Source organism: Crocodylus porosus, unplaced genomic scaffold (genome assembly GCF_001723895.1).
Source record: "Crocodylus porosus isolate Cpor-Errol unplaced genomic scaffold, CroPor_comp1, whole genome shotgun sequence".
NCBI classification, from domain to species: Eukaryota; Metazoa; Chordata; order Crocodylia; family Crocodylidae; genus Crocodylus; species Crocodylus porosus.
The window spans coordinates 64,048,532-64,068,394 of record NW_017728948.1 but is presented as its reverse complement, the minus strand read 5'-3'; the positions used below and the strand labels follow the sequence as shown (position 1 = coordinate 64,068,394).

The following is a 19,863-nucleotide window of genomic DNA, read 5'->3' as shown; positions in this document are numbered from 1 at the left end:
GTTGCAGCAGACAGAGCCCCCCAGAAGCGTGCAGCTCCAGCTGAGTCCTGGGGGCTGCACATGGTGACCTAGAACCAACCCAGCCAGCCCACTAGCTCACACCTTCAACCCCGACCAGGCTGACTCTGTGGCAGCACACCAGGTTTGTGACACTATAGGTGGGAGCCATGTCTTATCAGGCTGCATGGGCTTCATGCTTCCATGCAGGGCTTGCAGCACTCCAGCATGAAGCTGCACATGGAGGCACAGAGCCAGCCTGGCCCAATGGCGCATTACTCTGTGCCTCCATGTGTGGCTTCCCACAGGAGTACTGGAAGACCTACATGGAGGCACAAAGCCCACCCAGCCTGAGGGTGCACAGCTCCTGCCTGCAGTGCTGTAAACCCCATGTGCTGGCATACAGCCAGCCTGGTCTGGTCTGAAGGCATGTGTCAGCAAGCCAGGGTGGACTGGCTCCATGCCACCACATGCACCCCCGGGACTCAGCACATAATTTTGAATTTTTCTGCATATAATTTTGAATTATTCTGCACAATGTTCCCTGGGGTGTAAGTAACCATGTAATTTGTCTATACCTAGTACTGAGTAGAGACAAGAGAAATCATATGCTATTTAACTAAACCTAAAGATTCCCAAGCAAATGCAGTCAGAGTGTCTCAGCATGTGTCAAAAGTTCCATCACTTTTTGACAGAATTAAGTGAACTGTTTAGAGATATTTTTTAAAAAATAAAAGGAGAATCACCATCATCTTTCAGGCTACGGATGAGCTGAATATTGGTTGGTTTACATTCATGTAGGAATATATCATCCTTTATAAATAGCACATGTGCCTATAAAAGGATGGCTTTTCACATGCCATTGAACATACTTCATACCTTTCCAACCCTGCCCCCCCACCATGGTATTAAAAGGCATATCTAGAGCCCCACAGAAAGACTGGAAAAATGCAGTCTGGAGCTTCTAAACCAAATCACATTGGAAACCAAATGACTTAAAACAAATCTGGGATGAGATGTGGCATGGAAGATTTCAGAAAAATGGTTCTTTTCTGGGGAAGTTATGGGTATGCTGAAAACAGCATATAAAGTGGGGTTCCAACCTCTACTTTAGAGCACTTACTGACATCCCCTAATGATTATGCTCATGTGCTCTCCTCCTCAAGATAAAGGAATACTGTTTAATTAGAATCGTGCAAATTAAACAATGCCCTTCCTGAAAGAGACCTATACAGGATCTTAACAGTATGCTACAAAGGCTTCCAATTAGGAAGGTTTAAATTTGTGGTTACTATATTCAAAAGCTAAACATTAATTAGTGAATAAGGTAAAAAAAAAAATTGCTTTGTTTTTCACTCTGTTCTTTTGAAACCAGAAGAATGACAAGACTAAATAGCTTTGTGTCCCCGTCCACCAGTATCAAATTTGGTAATACAATGGCTGGAAAACAAATAGTTAAAAACATGTTTAGCGCTTGGTAAAGCCATTCCAGGTATAACATTAACTAATATTTCTCATGAAAAAATATAAAGAAACAATAAAATAAAGTCAGAAGCATTATTAGTGGTGTTATGTGGTGACTGTTGCAAAACTTACCTAGGGAAGCCCATGAAGGAGCCTGCCAGATGTCATTGAGTTGCCAGTACAGCGCTCCCATCGTATGTCCCTGTCCATCAATTACCTCACTTTGAGAACGACGATAGAACTCAGTTTCTGTTTTTATACATTGGGCCTGCATAACCTTGTTCAACAAATGCATTAAGAAGGTGTTATTTTTGGTTTGGCTAACTACTGTCAAGACAACTTGTACAGTAAAAGTTCTGTAAAATCAGCATCTTACAAGCTGGCATGCTCAAATAACCAGCATGCCAGCTTGTAAGATAAAGTGAAACCGGAAGTGCCCGCCATGGCACTTAGTTTCTCCAAGCCCCCATGGCCTGGGGGCATAACAGGCTATGCAGGGCCTGGCGGGACACCCCAGACGTGGCAGGAAAAGCAGCAGCCTGGGTTGCTCAATTAACTGGCATATCTTGTTATCCAGCATCCCTCATTCCTGGGGGATGCTGGGTAACAGAGCTTTTACTGTATATATAAATGCACGTGCACATGTATGAGAGAAAAATACTTCACAGGAATTGAACAGAACTTCAGATTCAAGCCCTGAAAATGGCATCGACATGATAAGCTCCCTGCATTTCCAGCCCCTCCAGGAGCCTCATGGGCAAAATGGCACAGCTCCTTGGGTGAGACACAGTCCATGGGACGTATCTTTGACACCCTATTAACAGTCATACATTTTCAAAGATTTTTGAGTCAGAAAGGACCTATTAGATCATTGCATCCAACCCCCTGCCCTGGGCAGGAAAGAATGCTAGGGTCAGATGACCCCAGCGAGGTGTTTGTCCAATCTCCTCTTAAGTATCTCCAAAGAAGGGGACAGCACCACCTCCCTTGGAAGTGGATTCCATATTTTGGCAACCCTCACTGTAAAGAATTTTTTCCTCATCTCCAATCTAAATTAGCTCTCCTTCAATTTGTGGCCATTGTTTCTAGCTACCCCGATGGGCACCTTGGTAAACATTGTATCCCCTATTTCCTGCTGTCCCTCCCAACAGTTTGTAGATGTCCACAAGATCACCTCTCAGCCTTCTCTTGAGGAGGCTGAAGAGATTCAGGTCCCTCAAATCAGTCTTCCTAGGGTTTTTCCTGTAGGTCTTTAACCAGACAGGTGGCCCTCCTCTGAACCCTTTCCAGGTTATCCACATCCCTCTTGAAATGCAGCACCCAAAACTGGACACAGTACTCCAGCTGCAGCCTAACCAATACTGCACAGAGGAGAAGTATCACCTCCCTAGACCTGTTTGTGATGCACCTACTTATGCAAGGAAGAGTGTGGTTAGCTTTACCTATTACTTCATCCTTTGGTGCAGGAAAGAAGAGGAAATAAAAGAGCCCCTTTGTGCCCAGTCTTTCTAGTGGAATGGGTCAGATGCACAAAATGGCCTCATGTTGAACTTGTAAATTCTTCAGGGCACAGCCCGTGTTTCTTTCCTATGTGACTATAGCCTTGACCTGCACGTAATGATAAATTATAGGTACCTGCCACTAGGATTGTGACATGCTGTTACCTGAGTGAGGTAGATTGTATCCTTGAACTTTTTTAAGGGGTCTGTGCTCTGGGGCAGCTTGAAGTGAAGTCCAGCCTGTTGAAGCATTTCATCATTACCACTGGCATGGTGCTGTCGATGGAGAGACAAATTGCTTGCATAAGACCAGTCATCTGCAGAGGAGACCTGTGGGGAAAAGGCACAGAAAGAACTGAATAGACTGGAAAGAAACAGAGGAACATGCCAGCTCCTGATCTTGGTGAATTAGCGAGTGCAGAATGGCAAGGTGAAAATATATATACGTATCAGCTGTGTGTCATCTCCTAGAATCTTTATATTGATACTTTATACTTCTGCCATATCACTGGTATAAGGATCTCTACATAACTAAGTTCAGAACACCCTGGGGTGTAAATATCACCTCCTTTAACAGATAGCCAAAGCCAGTGAAAACACACAAACAAGAGTGTGTGTGTGGGGGGGGAGGGGCGTGTTGGGGTTGTATCTGCATGTATTCCAAGGTTGAATTTGGCATGAAAACTTAAGTATTCTTGTGTTCACAGTCCAAGTCAACAAGCAGAGCTAGGACTTGGATCCAGAAGGTCCTGCCTGCCAGTCACTCACCTCATACTCTACATCAGTAAGCTTCCTTATTCAGTTCTTTAGAAAACAGAAAAAAACTAATGTCCTTTCCTAAAGAGGAAGTTACGCAGAGGCTACCAATCCTATAATATCAGTAATGCACATTCATAACTTCTTGTCATCTACCTCTGGAATCACACACACAGAATACTGGTAATTTCTTGAGTGAAGAATGGTGGGATATTAGAATTCACATAGTTATGGCTATTATTGTTGAGTCTTTATTGTATTAATTATTTCAAAGAAACTAATTTAAATTCTTTATTTTGATAGACTATAAAGTTTTTCACTGTCTGTAATTATAGAAGACAGCACTGATGTCTCAAAAAAAGGGAATATATTTCACTCAGCATACTGAAGACAACATTTTGAACCCTTAAGTAAATTTTTAATCAACTCATGCTTGGATCAATGTGATATGCATTTCCCATCTGACTGAATAAATGGGTGGATAGATGAAACAGAGACCCACCACATTTAATCTGACTAGATAAATAAGATCGGATGTGTTGTGTGTATCCCTATCTAATTAAATTATTTGCAGAGATTTGGACAGATGGATATTGCAACTTTATCTTGGAGTAAAAAGCCAACATTAAAAGGCTGGTATGATAAATGTAGATCAATTCAGTACATTTTAGAAAAAAACAAAGGGATATTTGCAATGCAGGCATCACTTTAGAAGCATAGTCCACAGAAACAGTTGTCTAGAAAATACACTGTGCACACTATAGTCAACAATTACAAGCTACAAACTAAACTAGATCAATTAGGAGTCTGATGATAATCCAAAAGAGGTTTATATATTTGGCACGGCCACCTTGCTTTTTAATACAGCAAGTGACAACATTACATACCGTTAGTTCTGATCAAAGAGATGGTAAACTGAGAGCTATTTTGATATATGATATTAATAGGGATGAGCAATAAAGTACCTTAACATTGCAATCAGTACAAGCTTCTCTGTTTAAAGAGTCCAATATTGTGTCACTAATTGTTTAGGAAAGAAAAAGCAATTTTTAAGACACTGACATTACAATAAATTGTAGCAAGACTGTGGACTGTGACACTTAAATAATGGCAATAGTAATAAACCATGACTGCAGATACTCATCTTGGCTGCTGTGAGAAGAACAGGGAAAGATGTTCACCCACTCTCTCCTTCTACCACCAATATCATACCTAACATTTTCCTGTACCAAAATACATCATTTCAACTACTGTCAAAACATTGGTGTTTCTTGGCAAATGATTCACTGTTGTAACCCAAAGTAAAAAGGGGACAGATACAGACTTGAAAGTTTTGCCTTACCTTTTCCAGTGTACTGAAGGAAGGCCAGGACTGAAACCCATACTCTGAGGCAAATCGAGCTTTAGGATACATTCTCCAGTCCCAGCAGTCCCTGGTGTAGTCATAGAAGTGAACGTCACCGTAGTGGGTATCATAAGGATTTGGGGAGAGCCAACCTTCTTCAATGGTTTCAAGACCATTGGTGGGACTAGACGCAATAAAAGGACGACTTTTATCCTCCTGAGTTAAACAAAACAAACACAATAACCATGTAATGCGATTCATGTCATCATTATCTTGATATCCAAATCACATCCTGAAAAGTGAAGTGACTTTGCCAAATTATTAAGTCATTGTCTAGGAAACATTTTCCTTTTTTGTCTTGTCATAGGATCATAAGACAGCAGGGCTCGAAGGGACCTCACAAGATCAACTAGTCCAGCTCCCTGACATTGATCATCTCTCATGTTTAATGTATTTTGAACTCTGAGACCAAGTTTTACTGGGTACAATACTATTTCATATTTCTGAAGGATTCTCTATTCTCCTCAAGCAATTTGCTATCTTTAAATGCTTTTATATTCTTAATGACAGTTATTCAAAGCAATCCTAGTGGAAAATAGATTGAATGATCATAAATATTTGTGTGCCATGACTACTTCTTCTGTAAGTAAAATTACCATGTTTGTAACATTTTTTGCAATAGCAAAGCTCTTATTGTTTTTTGTTTTTTATTCAGCAGCCACTGAACCTTAGTTATAATACACCTTAGGCATGCTACTACTGTTAAGAGTAGTAACACGTCATAGACAGACATACTGTTTGAAACACCACAAGGGCCTTTGACGTGCTCCAAGTAATGAGCATGCAGACATGCATAGCTGAAGTTATTCAAAAATGGCTGAAACGTTTCAAAATGAACCTTCAAAAAGGAACATTTCTGAAGTCCTTCCTGAAAAATCTGCATGATTGAGCGGTCCTCTGGCATCCCATTGTGCTCTACTATGGGGGGGTAGAGGGGAGCAAGAAGGAATAGTGCTAAAGCTCACCCAATCTGAAGTGCTTTGGAATTCTGAGCACTTCAAATACATGTCTGTCCACGGCCTTTGTTTGATGGCGCTGTCATTTGCTTCTTTTTTCACTGGTTCCACATTTTAGGCGAGGTGAGACTTCAGGGTAGGATTTCAGTATTTCTAATCATTAGCATTTAGAGCCTCTTATCAGTGTCACCTAAAATACTAAAGGGCTTATATTTTGCTATTTTAACACATTTACAGCCACATTTTCAGGAAGGCAGGCCAGACATTCTGTACGCAGAGGTACCATTATTGGCTCCAATACAGCAAAGAACTTGGGGCACATGATTCATTTTAGGTATGAGTCCTATTCACTTGTTCTCAATGTGCAAGTGGCACCGCTTCTCCCCAGTGACTGAGATCTTTATATAGGAGGTCGGCAATGTTTTTGGGCAAAGGGCCAAAAAACACCTGCAACCTCTACTTGTAAGATGTTGGCATGCCAGGTCAGACAGCAGGGGAGCCAATAAGGGGCCTAATCCCTGTTGTGGTAATGCAGCCCTGACCTCTTCCCCAAGGCATGCATGCCAAGCAAAATACCTTTGTTTTTGGAGTTTGTTCCCCTGCTAGAAAAAAAACTTACCTGGAGATGCCTGAACAGACATTTGAATGCTGCACCCCTGAAGAGCAGAGAGCTTGCAGTGCTGATGCTGTGCAGGCAGAGTGCCCCTGAGCACACATCTCAGCATGCTCTGCAGGCTCCCTTAGGCTTCCTGGTGATAGATGTCGGCAGTGTAGAGGGCAGGCCTGACTGGCTGACCCACACTGCTCAGAATCAGCTTGTCTCCCTGCAGCACAATATGAGGATTGTGAAGGGGAAGTGTTCTGCTCTCTGCTTGGCTGGTTTAGTAGATTCTGGTGAGTGACACACTATCTCCCTGAGGTGTGGAAAAGCAAAGCACCCTGGGATGCTAGAGGACTACCTTGTGGCTTCTCTCAGAAGGTAAAGTTGTACAGAAGAAACTCTCCCAGAAGAAACTGTTCTAGGAGTGGTTTAACTTTGGTTGTTCCCAGATTACTTTTCTGAAGCATCCATTTTTGCTCTGAGAGAAAAATCCTAAATATTTGTACACTCATGCTTTTTCCTAGAATAGCAGCAACTCTCCTATGAGAAATGGAATGTCTGTGAGTGGCTTAAAATGGATGCACCCTCACTTAACAGCTTGTCTCAAAATTCTCCTTCCTTTTCTCGCCCCATTTAATGCCTTCCTGTACTTTAATTTCCAGTACGAAAATGGCTCAACTAAAACTGATTGTACAGCTACTCCAATAAGAACAGCAATGGGTTGTTGTTCTTTTTCAATGGCATCACTTCTATTGTGTTCAGCCTACATTTTGATAGCATGGTCACATGCACCTTCTATATTTTACCACAGCCAGATGAACTAAGGTTAGTTCAGCATGACCAGATTCTGAAGTAGTCAAGGCATCAGGAAGCAAGAGGGATAACAGTAGGAAAAGGTGGGCATGTCTATACATGCAATTAATGTGTATGAATAAACTTTGCAGCAAACTGATCTGCAGTTAACAACTCCCAGGCACAGCATCTACATATGTACCTGAGCCAGAAGCAAACTGAGCCAGGGAGGAGCAGTTTAGGCCAGGGCTACTCCATTCCTCCCTCCCCTCCCCGCCCCGCAGCAGCCAAGGGGAGCTCCAGGCCCCAGTCACAGCTGTCCAGGTGCCAGCCCTGGGCTGGCAGTGGGCGTGGGGGGGGAGGGTCAGACCCAGGCTCTAGGTGGCTCTATCAGGTAGCAGAGGAGCTACCTTAGCCATGAGGCTCCTGCAGCTAGCAGTGTGGCCTCCTGCTGGCTGTGCTGACCAGGAGCAATTTATTCTTGGATTGGCATCTACACATGCATTGCTGAAACAGCTTTTCAGCAGAATAGTATTTGTATTTACAAGTACCATTCTGCTGCAAAGTTAATTTACTCCAGCCAATAGTGGTGTACATGTAGACATTTGCTGCGCAGTTAATTAGTCTACTGCACAGTAAATGTCTTGTGTAGACATACCCAGTTATCACTTATTTTCTAGTGGTAAAGAGAAGTTTTAATTGGAAAAATATCAGTTTTATTTTGCATTTCTCAATACCACATACAACTTTCGCTAACTGGGAAGATCAAAACATTAACCTGGAGCTCAGGAATGACTTTCTGCCCAGCTATTCAGGAATGAAAGATCATGTAGAACAAACTTTTTCTTTGCTGCAGTAGCAGTGGGTGATTTGCAATGCTTCTGTCTTTTTTACTCTCCTTCCAAAACATGCACACTCAAGTCTACCATTTTACAACTCTTTACTGGAAATGGAGCTTCATTTAAAAAAAGGATGGCCATTAGTCACGGCAGGTCTCTTACGCCTTCAACTGTAGGAGGGGATTGTCAGCTGCAGAGGGGACTCTAATTAGTAAAAATTAGTAAAGCCATGCCGTCCACTCCCAGAAAAAAGTAAGCATACCAGCCTGATTTCTCATTTTCTACTGGGATCTGCTGCAGGAAGACTGGGAGACACGATTCCTACTTATCATTATCATTCTACCATATTTTCTATTTCACTCACTTTTCCTTCACCCTCTGCTCAGAGGAAGCAGAGGTAGGTTAAAACTTGAAAGCAATACTTAACACCTGTCTGCAAATTACTAGAAAGGAACCCAATTAAAATGGAGCAAACTTCATTACAGTTACCCAAAGAAAGGATTTTAGGCATGCCCCCAATTATTTATCTAGAAGCTATACAACCCTACTTGTGACTGAAGTTGGCCACAGATATTTTTACCAGCATGTCTTCTTAGTTTGGTTTAAACTTTTGTCCTTGATATCACTAAAGGAGCGGCACCAGTGGTCACTGGTAGTCTATTACAGGTCTCAGTTTTGCATTCTATAAACATGGAAATGAAAAAGTCTGGCAATTCAGGATTTTCTATCCATTTCACTGTAGATAGAGCTTTCACTACAAATAAGTTTACTATAAGTAGGTTCCACTGTACAATAATAAAATGAAACAGAAATGCTGAACTTTCCAGGACAAGGAGGAAAGCTACAAAAACTGCAACAAAAATTAGTAAAGCCAAATTACAACAAACTTTGCTGTGGAATAGATGTCTTTGTCAAAGTTTGAACAACATATATCTCTCTTTTATCAGAGGGTGAAGAAAGCTAACAATCCATTATCAGAGACCTGAAAGATGACTTCCAGCAAAATCAGAGGCAAGAAGATTTTCTCATTATATATTTTTTTAAATTTATAAATATATATGCAGAATGCTCCCTGAAAGCATATTTGTTAAAGACAGACAAAGTGGTGGCAGGAAAAAGAAGGGCAAGTTCCTCCTAATTCAGTTATTTTTTATACTTTCTAAAACAACAAAGACAACAAGCCTATTTTTCTCCTTCATGGATGAACTTTAAGGAAATATACAAACAAAATTGGGAGAATATAACTAGGGGAGCAAATTTATTTTCTATCAACAGATACTCTGCCCAAACAGCAGATTTTAAGACCTTTGCTATGTCCCTCCCCCTCTTTAATCCCTGAAAAAGCTACTTACAGCAAGAACAATTTCTCGGATATTCTTCACATAAAGCATCACGTAGTCTTTGACAAAAACATTCTTCTCAGCATAAGGGATAGAGAACCAGTTGTCTGCAATTGCTGCTTCATTTTCATTGTTTCCACTCCATAAAATAATGGATGGATGAGATTTTAATCTCTTTACCTGAAATAAAAATCACAACTTCAACCTTCTAATGAAGTTAGGCATCTTTTACGTGCTGCCTTTTAATACTTATAAAGAAGCTAAAAAGAATTTAAAACACACACTTGCGGATATCTCTGCTGTGTTAAGTGATCTGAATAATGAAAACTATGATAAGTTCTAAAAGGATACAGCAGTATGACAGCTACACATATAAGGACCCAATCCTGCATACAGGCTTGTGAGCAATTTTACTCCATGACTAGCTATATTTACATTAACAATACGTATTTGTGGCAGGCTTTAAAAGATGTGAATAATTGATATTTTCATTTTAAAATGTTTCATGTGGTAGAAGACAGGAATTTTGTTAAACTTTTAAAAAAACAAGCTTTGCCAACCACCCCCCCAAGAAATAAGCAAGCAAACAGACAAACAACAAAATGATGTTCAGCCTAGCAGAAAATGCAATCTTACCTTCTCTCAAAATAAGTGCAAGTGTGGGAAAAAAGGAGAAGGAACCCCAGGTTATCCCAAGAATAATCTCCAACATTCCAGTGTCTACCACCCTCTACCTTGCTTCTCTACAGGTCTCACTTCTTCGGGAAAAGAAGTACTGGCACATCTACAGGCTCAAGAAACAAGCTAACTAACTCTACCAGTCATTAGCAAGCTGGGGTTTGAGTATACTGAAATATGATAAATGACTCCATGATCCTATTCAACAACATACCTGATGAGTAACTTCAGCTCTCACTGATTCTAAGTAGTTCTGGTCAGTTGGGTAAAGAGCACATGCGAACATAAAATCCTGCCAAATCTACAGGGAAAGAAAAAGGCAATACAAAAAGAAAAAAAAATCTCAGCAAATATTTTTATACACTTGAACAATATATAAAATTTTCAGATTGCCTAGATGTTTTGAATATCATCAAAACAACTGCATTCCACAGTAGGCTCAACTCACTCATTTCTCCTCCCTACCCCTCCCCAGCTCCACAGGATAGATTTTCTTTAAATTTAGAGTTTTAAGCCATTTCTTTATCATTATGAACCACATTCTTCCATCTTTACACATGGTCAACAGACTCTTATTCATTCAAATCAGGCAGCAATGCTAATTTACATGGGAGGTACATGCTAATATAAAGTAAATGTTTCATAGTTCCATAGTTGGTAGGGGCTGGAAGCGACCTTACAGATCATCATGTCCAACCCCACCTGCACTTGGGCAGGAAAGACTGCTGGAATCAGATGACCCCAGCAAGATGGGCATCAAGACACTTTTTGAAGATTGTCAGGGTGGGTGATTGTACCACCTCTGACAGTCAACTTGTAAAGAAGTTTTTCTTTATGTCTAGCCTGAAGCGATCCTCATTCAGCATGTGCCCATTATTTCTTGTCCTCCACTGGAGGGGCTTGGTGAACAGATGTTCCCCCAGGCCCTGATTTATGTCTGTGATATACTTATAGGCTGCCAGCAAGTCCCTTCTGAGTCTGCTCTTCTCCAAGCTGAACAGTCCCGTATCTTTCAGCCTTTCCTCGTATGACCTGCTCTCTAGGCCTCTAATCATGTGCATGGCCCTCCTTTGGACTCTCTTGAGCCTCTCCATATCCTTCCTGAAGTGCAGCACCCAGAACTGGAGGCAGAACTCCAGCTGTGGTCTCACCAAGGCCGAGTAGAGAGGGAGGATGATATTCTTAGCTTTGCTCGAGATGCCTCAGTAGATGCATGCCAGTATTTGATTAGCTCTGACCCAGACTTCAGTTACAAGGTTGTACGTAGTTCTACAGTTGAACATCCTCTGCTAAGAAAATCCTGAGATCCCTGACACTTACAGGGCAGGATGGCATCACAGAGACTAAGTTGGATAGTATCTGACAAAGCAGGCTGTCACCTATGAAAGTTCATGCCTCTCTGAACCAGTTAGTCTCCAAGGGTGCCTACAGACATGCAGAGACGCTGTTCTAATGTACTGTAATTACAGCGTATCAGAACAGACTTGTTCAATCAAGTCTGCTAGAGCATGCTAATTAGTTCATTCCAGCAGCCTCCGCGTCTCATGTATTCAGCATCCCCATACTTCAAAATGGTGGCAGGAGTGCTTTAACTAACGCTCGTTAAAGCACCTCCATCATCATTTTGAAGCAAAAATTGGCTACCAATTGGTCCTTCAGGCAGCAGCTAGCTAGTTAGGTACATCTCCCAATTCCCCACCTGTCAGCCTCCAGTTAGAGAGCATCTTTAAATCATAACTTTAATCTTCACATAAAGGGGACAACAAAGGTAAGAAAAGCATATATTTCATCTAGTCTGTTAGTTGCACAATCTAACAACCCCAAAAAAGCCATTTCATTAATATTCTAAAAATAAGAAATTTAAAAAATGAAATAACTGCAACGAGACAAGGAAAATTTCCTTGTCGATCTTGGTTTTGCAGCATCTGACAAAGTAGGTTATTGTCTACAAAATCTCATGTTCATCTGAACCAATTAGTCTCTAAGATGCCAGTCACCCTTACCATATGCCTCTCTCAAAATCATAGACTTCAAGTATCTTAACAGAACCTCTTTACAGGGTACAAAGAGAAAGCTCTGGTGAGAAATGGTGTTTCAGGAGCCTCAATGTGGGAAAAGCCCTGCTCCAATCATGGCAGCACACCTTTCTAGGCAAGAGGCCAAGAGGCCATCCAGGTAGTGCCTTTCCTGCAGTGAGATGCATTCCTTCAGTGCATCTCTCTGAAAGATCTGAAAAAAAATCTATTATGAATTGTGAAATCAAAAAAAAATTATGATAGAAACAAGCACAGTATTCAGTGCAGGATCAAGCCCTTAAAACTGATTAGGTTCCATTAGAGACAGCCTAGAGCTAAATACCCTTTATTAAAAACACTACATCAAAAATGTCTAACTCCGTACTCAGAATTTTAGGACCAGTGAGCCATAACTTCCCTTTTCCTTCAGTTTTTACTGAATTACATGACTTGACTTGGAATCACTTACAATTCTTTACAAGAAAGCAGGAAAAGCAAAGGAAGAATTGATCAGCATTAAAAGTTAATCTTACCTGGTTTTCATAGAAGACTCTCCCAAGATCAAATTTTCAAAAGAAAGGACTCAGTCTTTTAGGGTGTGAGGAAGGGGGTGCTTTTGGAGCTGCTCTAATTAAAGTGCCTGCAACATCACATGTATTCAGCATCCCACACTTTAAAATGGTGGTGGGGGCATTTGAACTAAAGCTCATGCAACAAGCTTTAGTTAAAGTGCCACTGCTGCCATTCTGAAGTGTGAGGATGCTGAACAGACATGACATGGAGTCTGATGGAACATGTTAATTAGGATGCTCTGGGAGACTAGATTAATCAAGTCTGCTCTGACACATGCTAATTAGCACATGTCAGACCAGACATCCAGCACGTGTATAGGTGCCCTTAGGCACAAATTTAGGCTGCTACATGAAGCACTGATGTTGTAATGAGCACAGGAAAGACAAAAAGTTGAAGAGCTTACATAAGGGCCAAGAACCAGCAAATGAAAGAACAGCAACTGCTCAGAAGCTTTGAAAACTTTTTACAGATGACATCAAGCTGGGTAGGGCAGTAGAACTGCTGGACTCTTGGGCTACGATTCAGAGTGACCTAAACAAAAAGGATGGATGAATGGACCACAAGAAATCTCAAGAAGTTCAATAAGGACAAGTGCAAAGTCCTGCACTTATGCTAGAACAATCCCAGGCACCTTTATAGGCTGAAAACTGACTGGCTAAGCAGCAGCTTTACAGAAGTCCTGGGGGTTACCATGGATAATAAACTGAACAGAGACAATAGATTGCCATTGTTGTGAAGAAGGCTAACAGCATACTGGGCTGCATCAGCAGGAGTGCTGCCAGCAAACTGACGGAAGTGATTATTCACCTCCATTTGGCACTGGTGAGACTATATCTGGAGTAGTGTGTCCAGTTTTGAGCCCCCCACTACAGAAAGGATGTGGACAAATTGAAGAGTTCAGTGGAGAGCAACAAAAATGGTTAGAGGGCTGGGGAACATGCTTCATGAGAGGTTGAGGGAACTGGGCTTATTTAGTCTACAGAAGACTGAGAGGGGATTTAATAACAGCCCTCAACTCCCTGAAGGGTGATGACAAGGAGGGTAGAGCTAGACTGTTCTCAGTGGTGGCAGATAACAGAACAAGGAGCAACCATCTCAAGTTGCAGCAAGGGAAATTTAGGTTAGAGATTAGGGAAAATGTTCTTAATAGGACGCTGATGAAGCACTGGAACAGGTAACCCAGAAAGGTTGGGAAATCTCAATCCTCAGAAGTTTTTAAGACACAGCTAGACAAAGCCTTGGCAGGGATGGTCCTTCTTTGAGCAGAGGGTGGGATTAGAAGATGTCCTAAGGGCCCTTCCAACCCTCATTTTCTATTATTCTAAAACTGAGGGAAATCACTTAGATGACTCAAATAGATATGCGTGTCCAGCCTTTTCTTTTTGGTTGCATTTCCCATATGCATATACCAACATATAGCAGAAAGCCATATCATATGATCTGTTAATTCACTGGTTCCCTTGTTAAAATTGCGATGTCATGTTTCTCCTACATTCTGCATTGAAGATGAAGCAGGACTTCAACATCATGCGCAACTCCAGCCTCATTCACTCAAGTCACTACTTCATTAAAGCAGTTTTAGAACTCAAAGTTACCCAGCTGACATCCTCAGAACATTTGTACAATGTTCTTGTTCCAGCTACTTTTACACTAATACCTCTCTCAGAAATGTCCCTTGGGGCTGATATTTTCTATACCTGGTCTCAGGCCAAAGTTGAATTATTTTTGGAAAGTTTAACCTAAAAAGTTTTAGTTATTTTAACAGGATATTTTAAAAGAAGTAAAATCATTCTTCACACATCAGGGAAAGCATGACTACTTCCACCAGCACAAGGATTACTCAAACAGCTAGCAATATAAAATCCAGAAAAAGCAGGGTATTAAATCCTCATCAGGGGACAGATTGTGAAGTCATTACTCTCACCACTGAGCACTTACTCAAGTATTCCCAGAGGTTTCAATCAGACTGCCTTCACATGAGTAAGTGCTTAGACTGAGTAAAAAGTTTGACAATCTGGTTGCAAGGAAAAAATTCAAGTGGGGCTTGAGATTCAAAATTAACATTTTTAAAGATTTTAAATTATGTATTTCTATAACACGCTTTCCTGTGTGTGCTATGAGCCTCTGTTTACACCCACTTCAAAGGATTATATTCTGCTCTGTCAGTTCTTCTATTTCACTCATTATTGCAGCATAAGAGCACCTCTCAGTAGCACATTCACTGACCTAACTATTATCCATCACACATGGTTCATTTGTTCTCTCCAGTAGGAGAATTATATACATAATGTAGCATTCTGGGGGGTGGAGGGGGTGATAGCAATGTGGAAGAGGGGAAGAAATCATTTTGTGCAAGTGCTCTAGTTTCCAATTAACTACTTTACCACAAGCTGTAATGACTCCTGCTTTCAACTCTGGAGGTCCCAGATTCAATCTCTGATGATAACCCAGGTGACAGTTGTGACATTTGCAGTGATGCAGTAGAACAATGTATCATTCTAAATATTTAATTACTGCTTCATGTCTTTGGCACTACAAGTGCAATTTTATATTGTGCATGGTCTATATTTTATATTTTTTCCCATCAAAGTTTCCTCTTCAATGACAGATATATGCATTAGGGAAATTTAAAGAACCATACCTAATAATTTAATAATGTTAAAGTGGAGAAATTGGAGCATACAGTCTCTCTCTCTCTCTCACACACACACACACACACACACACAAAGAAGCTAAAATTTACATACAGTCTCTCACACACACACACACACACACACATACACACACACAGAAAGAAGCTAAAATTTACAAAAATAACTAGTACTTTGGAGTAGAATCATAAAATCATAGAGAAGTAGGGCTAGAAGGAGCCTCCAGAGGTCATCTAGTCCAAACCCCGGCCTGAAGAAAGATCATCCCTACCCAAACCGTCTCATACAAACCACGATCTAAACTCTATATAAGACTACCATTGACCCTGATACAACATTGAACTCTTAAGCACATTTTCTGCAAGCTAAACATGCCTACCTCATTCAGCCTCTCCTCATATGACTTGCCTTCCAAGCTCTTGAACATCTTTGCTGCCTGCCTCTGGATCCTCTCTAAATTCTCCATGTCCTTCTTAAAATGTAGAGCCCAGAACTGCACACAGTACTGCAGATGAAGCCTAACCAGTGTCAAGCAGAGAGGCACCATCACCGCCCATGTCTTACACCTAATGCTTCTATTGATGCAATCCAACACCACATTCGCCTTTTATGTAGCTGCATCACACTGCAGACTTGTATCAAGTCCATGGTCTACCAAGACTCCAAAGTCCTTTTCTATAGTGCTGCCATTCAGCAAATAATCACCAATTTTATATATGTATTTTTAATTATTCTTCCCCAGGTGTAGCACTTTGCATTTGTCTGTACTGAACTTCATCCTGTTAACAGATTGGAAAGTTGGTCTAGAGCTAAGATCCTTCTGAATTGCACTCATCCTCTAGTGTATTTCATAGATTCATAGATGTAGGGTTGAAGGTGACATGAGCAGATCATCAAGTCCGACCCCCTGCACTGGGCAGGCATGAATACTGGGCTCATATGACTCCCACTAAGTTAAACTCATATGACCCCAGTCAGGTAGTTATCAAGCCTCCTTTTAAAGACCCCTAAGGTAGGAGCCAGCACCACTTCTCTTGGAAGCTGGTTCCAGATCCTGGCCGCCCTGACTAAAGTAGCTCGTCTCGATGTCTAGCCTGAACCTGCTCTCAATCAACTTGTGGCTGTTATTCCTTGTTACTCTAGGAGGCACTTGGGAGAATAGGTCTCACCCAATCCCCTCTGGTCCCCCTTGGTAAGTTTATAAATGGCCACAAGGTCCCCTCTCAGCCTTCTCTTGTGCAGGCTGAACAGGCCCCTTAGCCTCTCCTCATAGGGCCTGCTCTGCTGCCCCTTGATCATGCAAGTGGCCCTCCTCTGGACCCTCTCAATGCTGGCCTCATCCCTCCTGAAGTGCAATGCCCAGAACTGGACACAGTACTCCAGCTGTGGCCTGACCAGTGATGCACAGAGGGGGAGGATCACCTTCTTGGACCTGCTCATGATGAATCTGTGGATACATGACAAGGCATGGTTAGCCTTGCTGACCACGTCCTCACATTGGTGGCCCGTGTTCATTTTAGAATCGATGACTCCAAGATCTCTTTCTGCCACTGTGCTTTCAAGAAGGGAGTTCCCCAGCCTATAGGTATGCTGCTGGTTCTTCCTGCCCAAGTGCAGTACTCTGTACTTGTCAGTATTGAATCCAATCCTATTCACAGTCGCACACCCCTGTAACCTGTCCAAGTGCAATTGTATCCTGTCCCTCCCTTCTAGCATGGCCACCTTGCGTCAAATCTTGGTGTTGTCAGTGAATTTGAGCAGGATGCTATTTACCCCCTCATCCAAGTCGCTGATAAAGAAATTGAAAAGTATGGAACCAGCTTGATATTTTATGTTTGGCTGCATTGTTCTTCCAGCACATGCTCAGAAAACTGAAGTCTTCCATTGGTACCATCCTTTGGCTGTTGGGTAGATTTGTCACCTGCTTGAAGAGTGCCTCATCCACCTCCTCTTCCTGATTAGGTGGTCTATAATAAATTGACACCATTATATTGGTGCCGCATCTTTCATCTTCACCCAAACGCATTCTGCTTTGTTGATTTTTTCTTCCTGAATCAAGGAATGTGTTTTTGACATGCAAGGCAACAGCATCACCCTTTCTCCCAACCCTGCCCTTCCCAAACAGAGTGTAATCCTTATAAAAGCTGTCCCGCCAGGTCTTGGTGATGCCAGTCAGGTCACAGTTCTTTTCAAAGGCGGCAGTTTCCAGCTCATCTTGTTTATTCCCCATACAAATGTGAGAAATATACATGCATTGAATGTAGTCTGCATTTTGACTCCTTGCTTTCCTTTTGTGCCACTTGTTGCAGTCCTGTTGTTCTCTGGTTCTTTCTCAGAGTTGAACTACTTCTTCAAGTCCTTTCTCCTCTGGATTGTGCACTCTGTTGCTGGAGAGTTTTGATTACTACCCCCTTGGAACTTAGTTAAAAGCCCTCCTTGCCAGGTTAACCAGATGATGCCCAAAGATGCTCTTTCATGTTCTTGTCAGATAGAGCCCATCACTTGATAGCGGTCCTCCATCCACTCATTGTTGAAGAAGCCAAAGCCTACACTTCAACATCACCGTCACAGCTAAGCGTTCACTTCCAGGATATGACAGTCTCTGCCTGCACCCTCTACCTTCCACAAGAAGAATCGATGACAACTCCAAGCTCCTTAATCCTCCTGCCAAGAGCCTCACAATCACCTCTGATCTGTTCGGTGCTATTCCTGGCAATATTGTTTGTGCCTGCATGGACAAGCAGGAAGAAGTAGTGGTTCTGAGGATGAATGAGCTCTGGAAGTCTCTCTGTGACATCATGAAGTCAGGCCCTAGGCAGGCAGCACACCTCCCAGGCCCCCAAATCTGGACAAATTGATGTCTCTTGTCCCCTGCAGAAGGATGTCATCTACCACCACCACTCTCATCTTCCTTCTTGGTGCAGCAGTCCTGGACCCCCTGTTCTTGGGGCCTTGCACTTCCTGTTCTCTAAGCTGCTGCCTCCTCTGCCTCATGCCTGCAGATATCATCTCTTCTGCCTTTTCCTCAACAGAGTAATTGAAAACAATTGCAGACTTCACTCTGCTATCCTTCAATTCTGGGGCCCCTCCTTCGTCAAGTAGTCACATGCTGCTATTTCTCCTGATTGCCCTTTGACCTTTCCTACACCAGCCTCATGTAATTCTTGTCCTAGTAATCTTCCTGGTCTTTGAGCTTCTCCTTCAGGACAGGCACCATCTTACACTTGGTGCAAATGAAGTGCCCCTGACCCTCTGGGAGGAACACAAACATGGCACATCCCATACAGGTCACACAGCTGACCCAGACTCCAGTTATGTCTCCTTTGCTCCCTGGACAACACTCATACTGTAGGGAGAAAAAAAGGGGAAGAGGGAAGGGAGGGGAGGGGGAAAAAAAAAAAAAGAGCCACACCACAAGAACCTACATGCCAAACAACAGGAACAGGACCCTTGCCCATGCATGTGCATATGTACATACCTCCCCCACCCACAATCTCCTGTTCCCTGGCTCACTCCTCAAGTGAACTCCTTAAGTAACATCCCTCTCTGTTTGCTATCCTGTTTGCTGCCCCAACTGTTCATTAGGGGCTGCCTAGTCTAGCTCCACCCCTCAGTTACCTAAACCAGCCCTACCCAGAGAAAGCCCTGTCACTCATTCTCTCCAGAAGAGGAAGAAAAAAAAAAGAACAAAATGAGAGAGAGGAGAGAAAAAAAAAGCCTACAACATGGGGGGTGGGGGAAATCACACACACACACACGCACACGCACACCCCCATGCACCAAGCACTAGGCAAATATTCTAGCATCTTCAACTATCCTAAGTCACTAGCAGAGAAAAGCCTCTTCAAGGCAGTCCCACACCTAAACTGCTTATCCCAGAGCAATAGTCCTCTGCTTACTGCTCAGTGCTCAACTTGAGATGCATTAAAGGACCCCTGTTTCCAGAAAGTGCCGAGCACTTGACCACCTGAAAACCATGCCCTTAAAACTTTCCAAAAGCATTAATTCTTTTTAAAAATGTAGCCCAGATGCACAAGGGTAACTGCTACCTTACTATGTTTTCAACTGGCATTTTCCTTCTCATTTCGGAATAGTTGTGGTGTTAATTTTCTTACCATTATTCCCAGTTCATCACAGATATCATAGAACTCATCTTGCTCATACACTCCTCCTCCCCACACCCGAAGTGCATTCATGTGAGCATCAACTGTGGACTGCAGGAGGCTCCTCAATCTGTCAGATAAAAACAGAACAGAATGGTAAGAGCTTTATGAAATTACACCACCGAGCTTCAGTC

General features: G+C 42.2%; 1 protein-coding gene across 1 annotated transcript in view; it reads right to left on the bottom strand.

The window, feature by feature from the left end:
- MANBA (mannosidase beta) overlaps positions 1-19,863 on the bottom strand; it is a 91,233-nt gene that overhangs the window by 13,885 nt on the left and 57,485 nt on the right. The window contains exons 9-14 of the mRNA XM_019553233.1: positions 19,682-19,799; positions 10,542-10,628; positions 9,662-9,829; positions 5,059-5,277; positions 3,126-3,290; positions 1,594-1,738 (exon numbers count right to left, since the gene is read on the bottom strand). Of these exons, the coding sequence (XP_019408778.1) occupies positions 1,594-1,738; positions 3,126-3,290; positions 5,059-5,277; positions 9,662-9,829; positions 10,542-10,628; positions 19,682-19,799 (902 nt within the window). The remainder of the gene's footprint in view (positions 1-1,593; positions 1,739-3,125; positions 3,291-5,058; positions 5,278-9,661; positions 9,830-10,541; positions 10,629-19,681; positions 19,800-19,863) is intronic.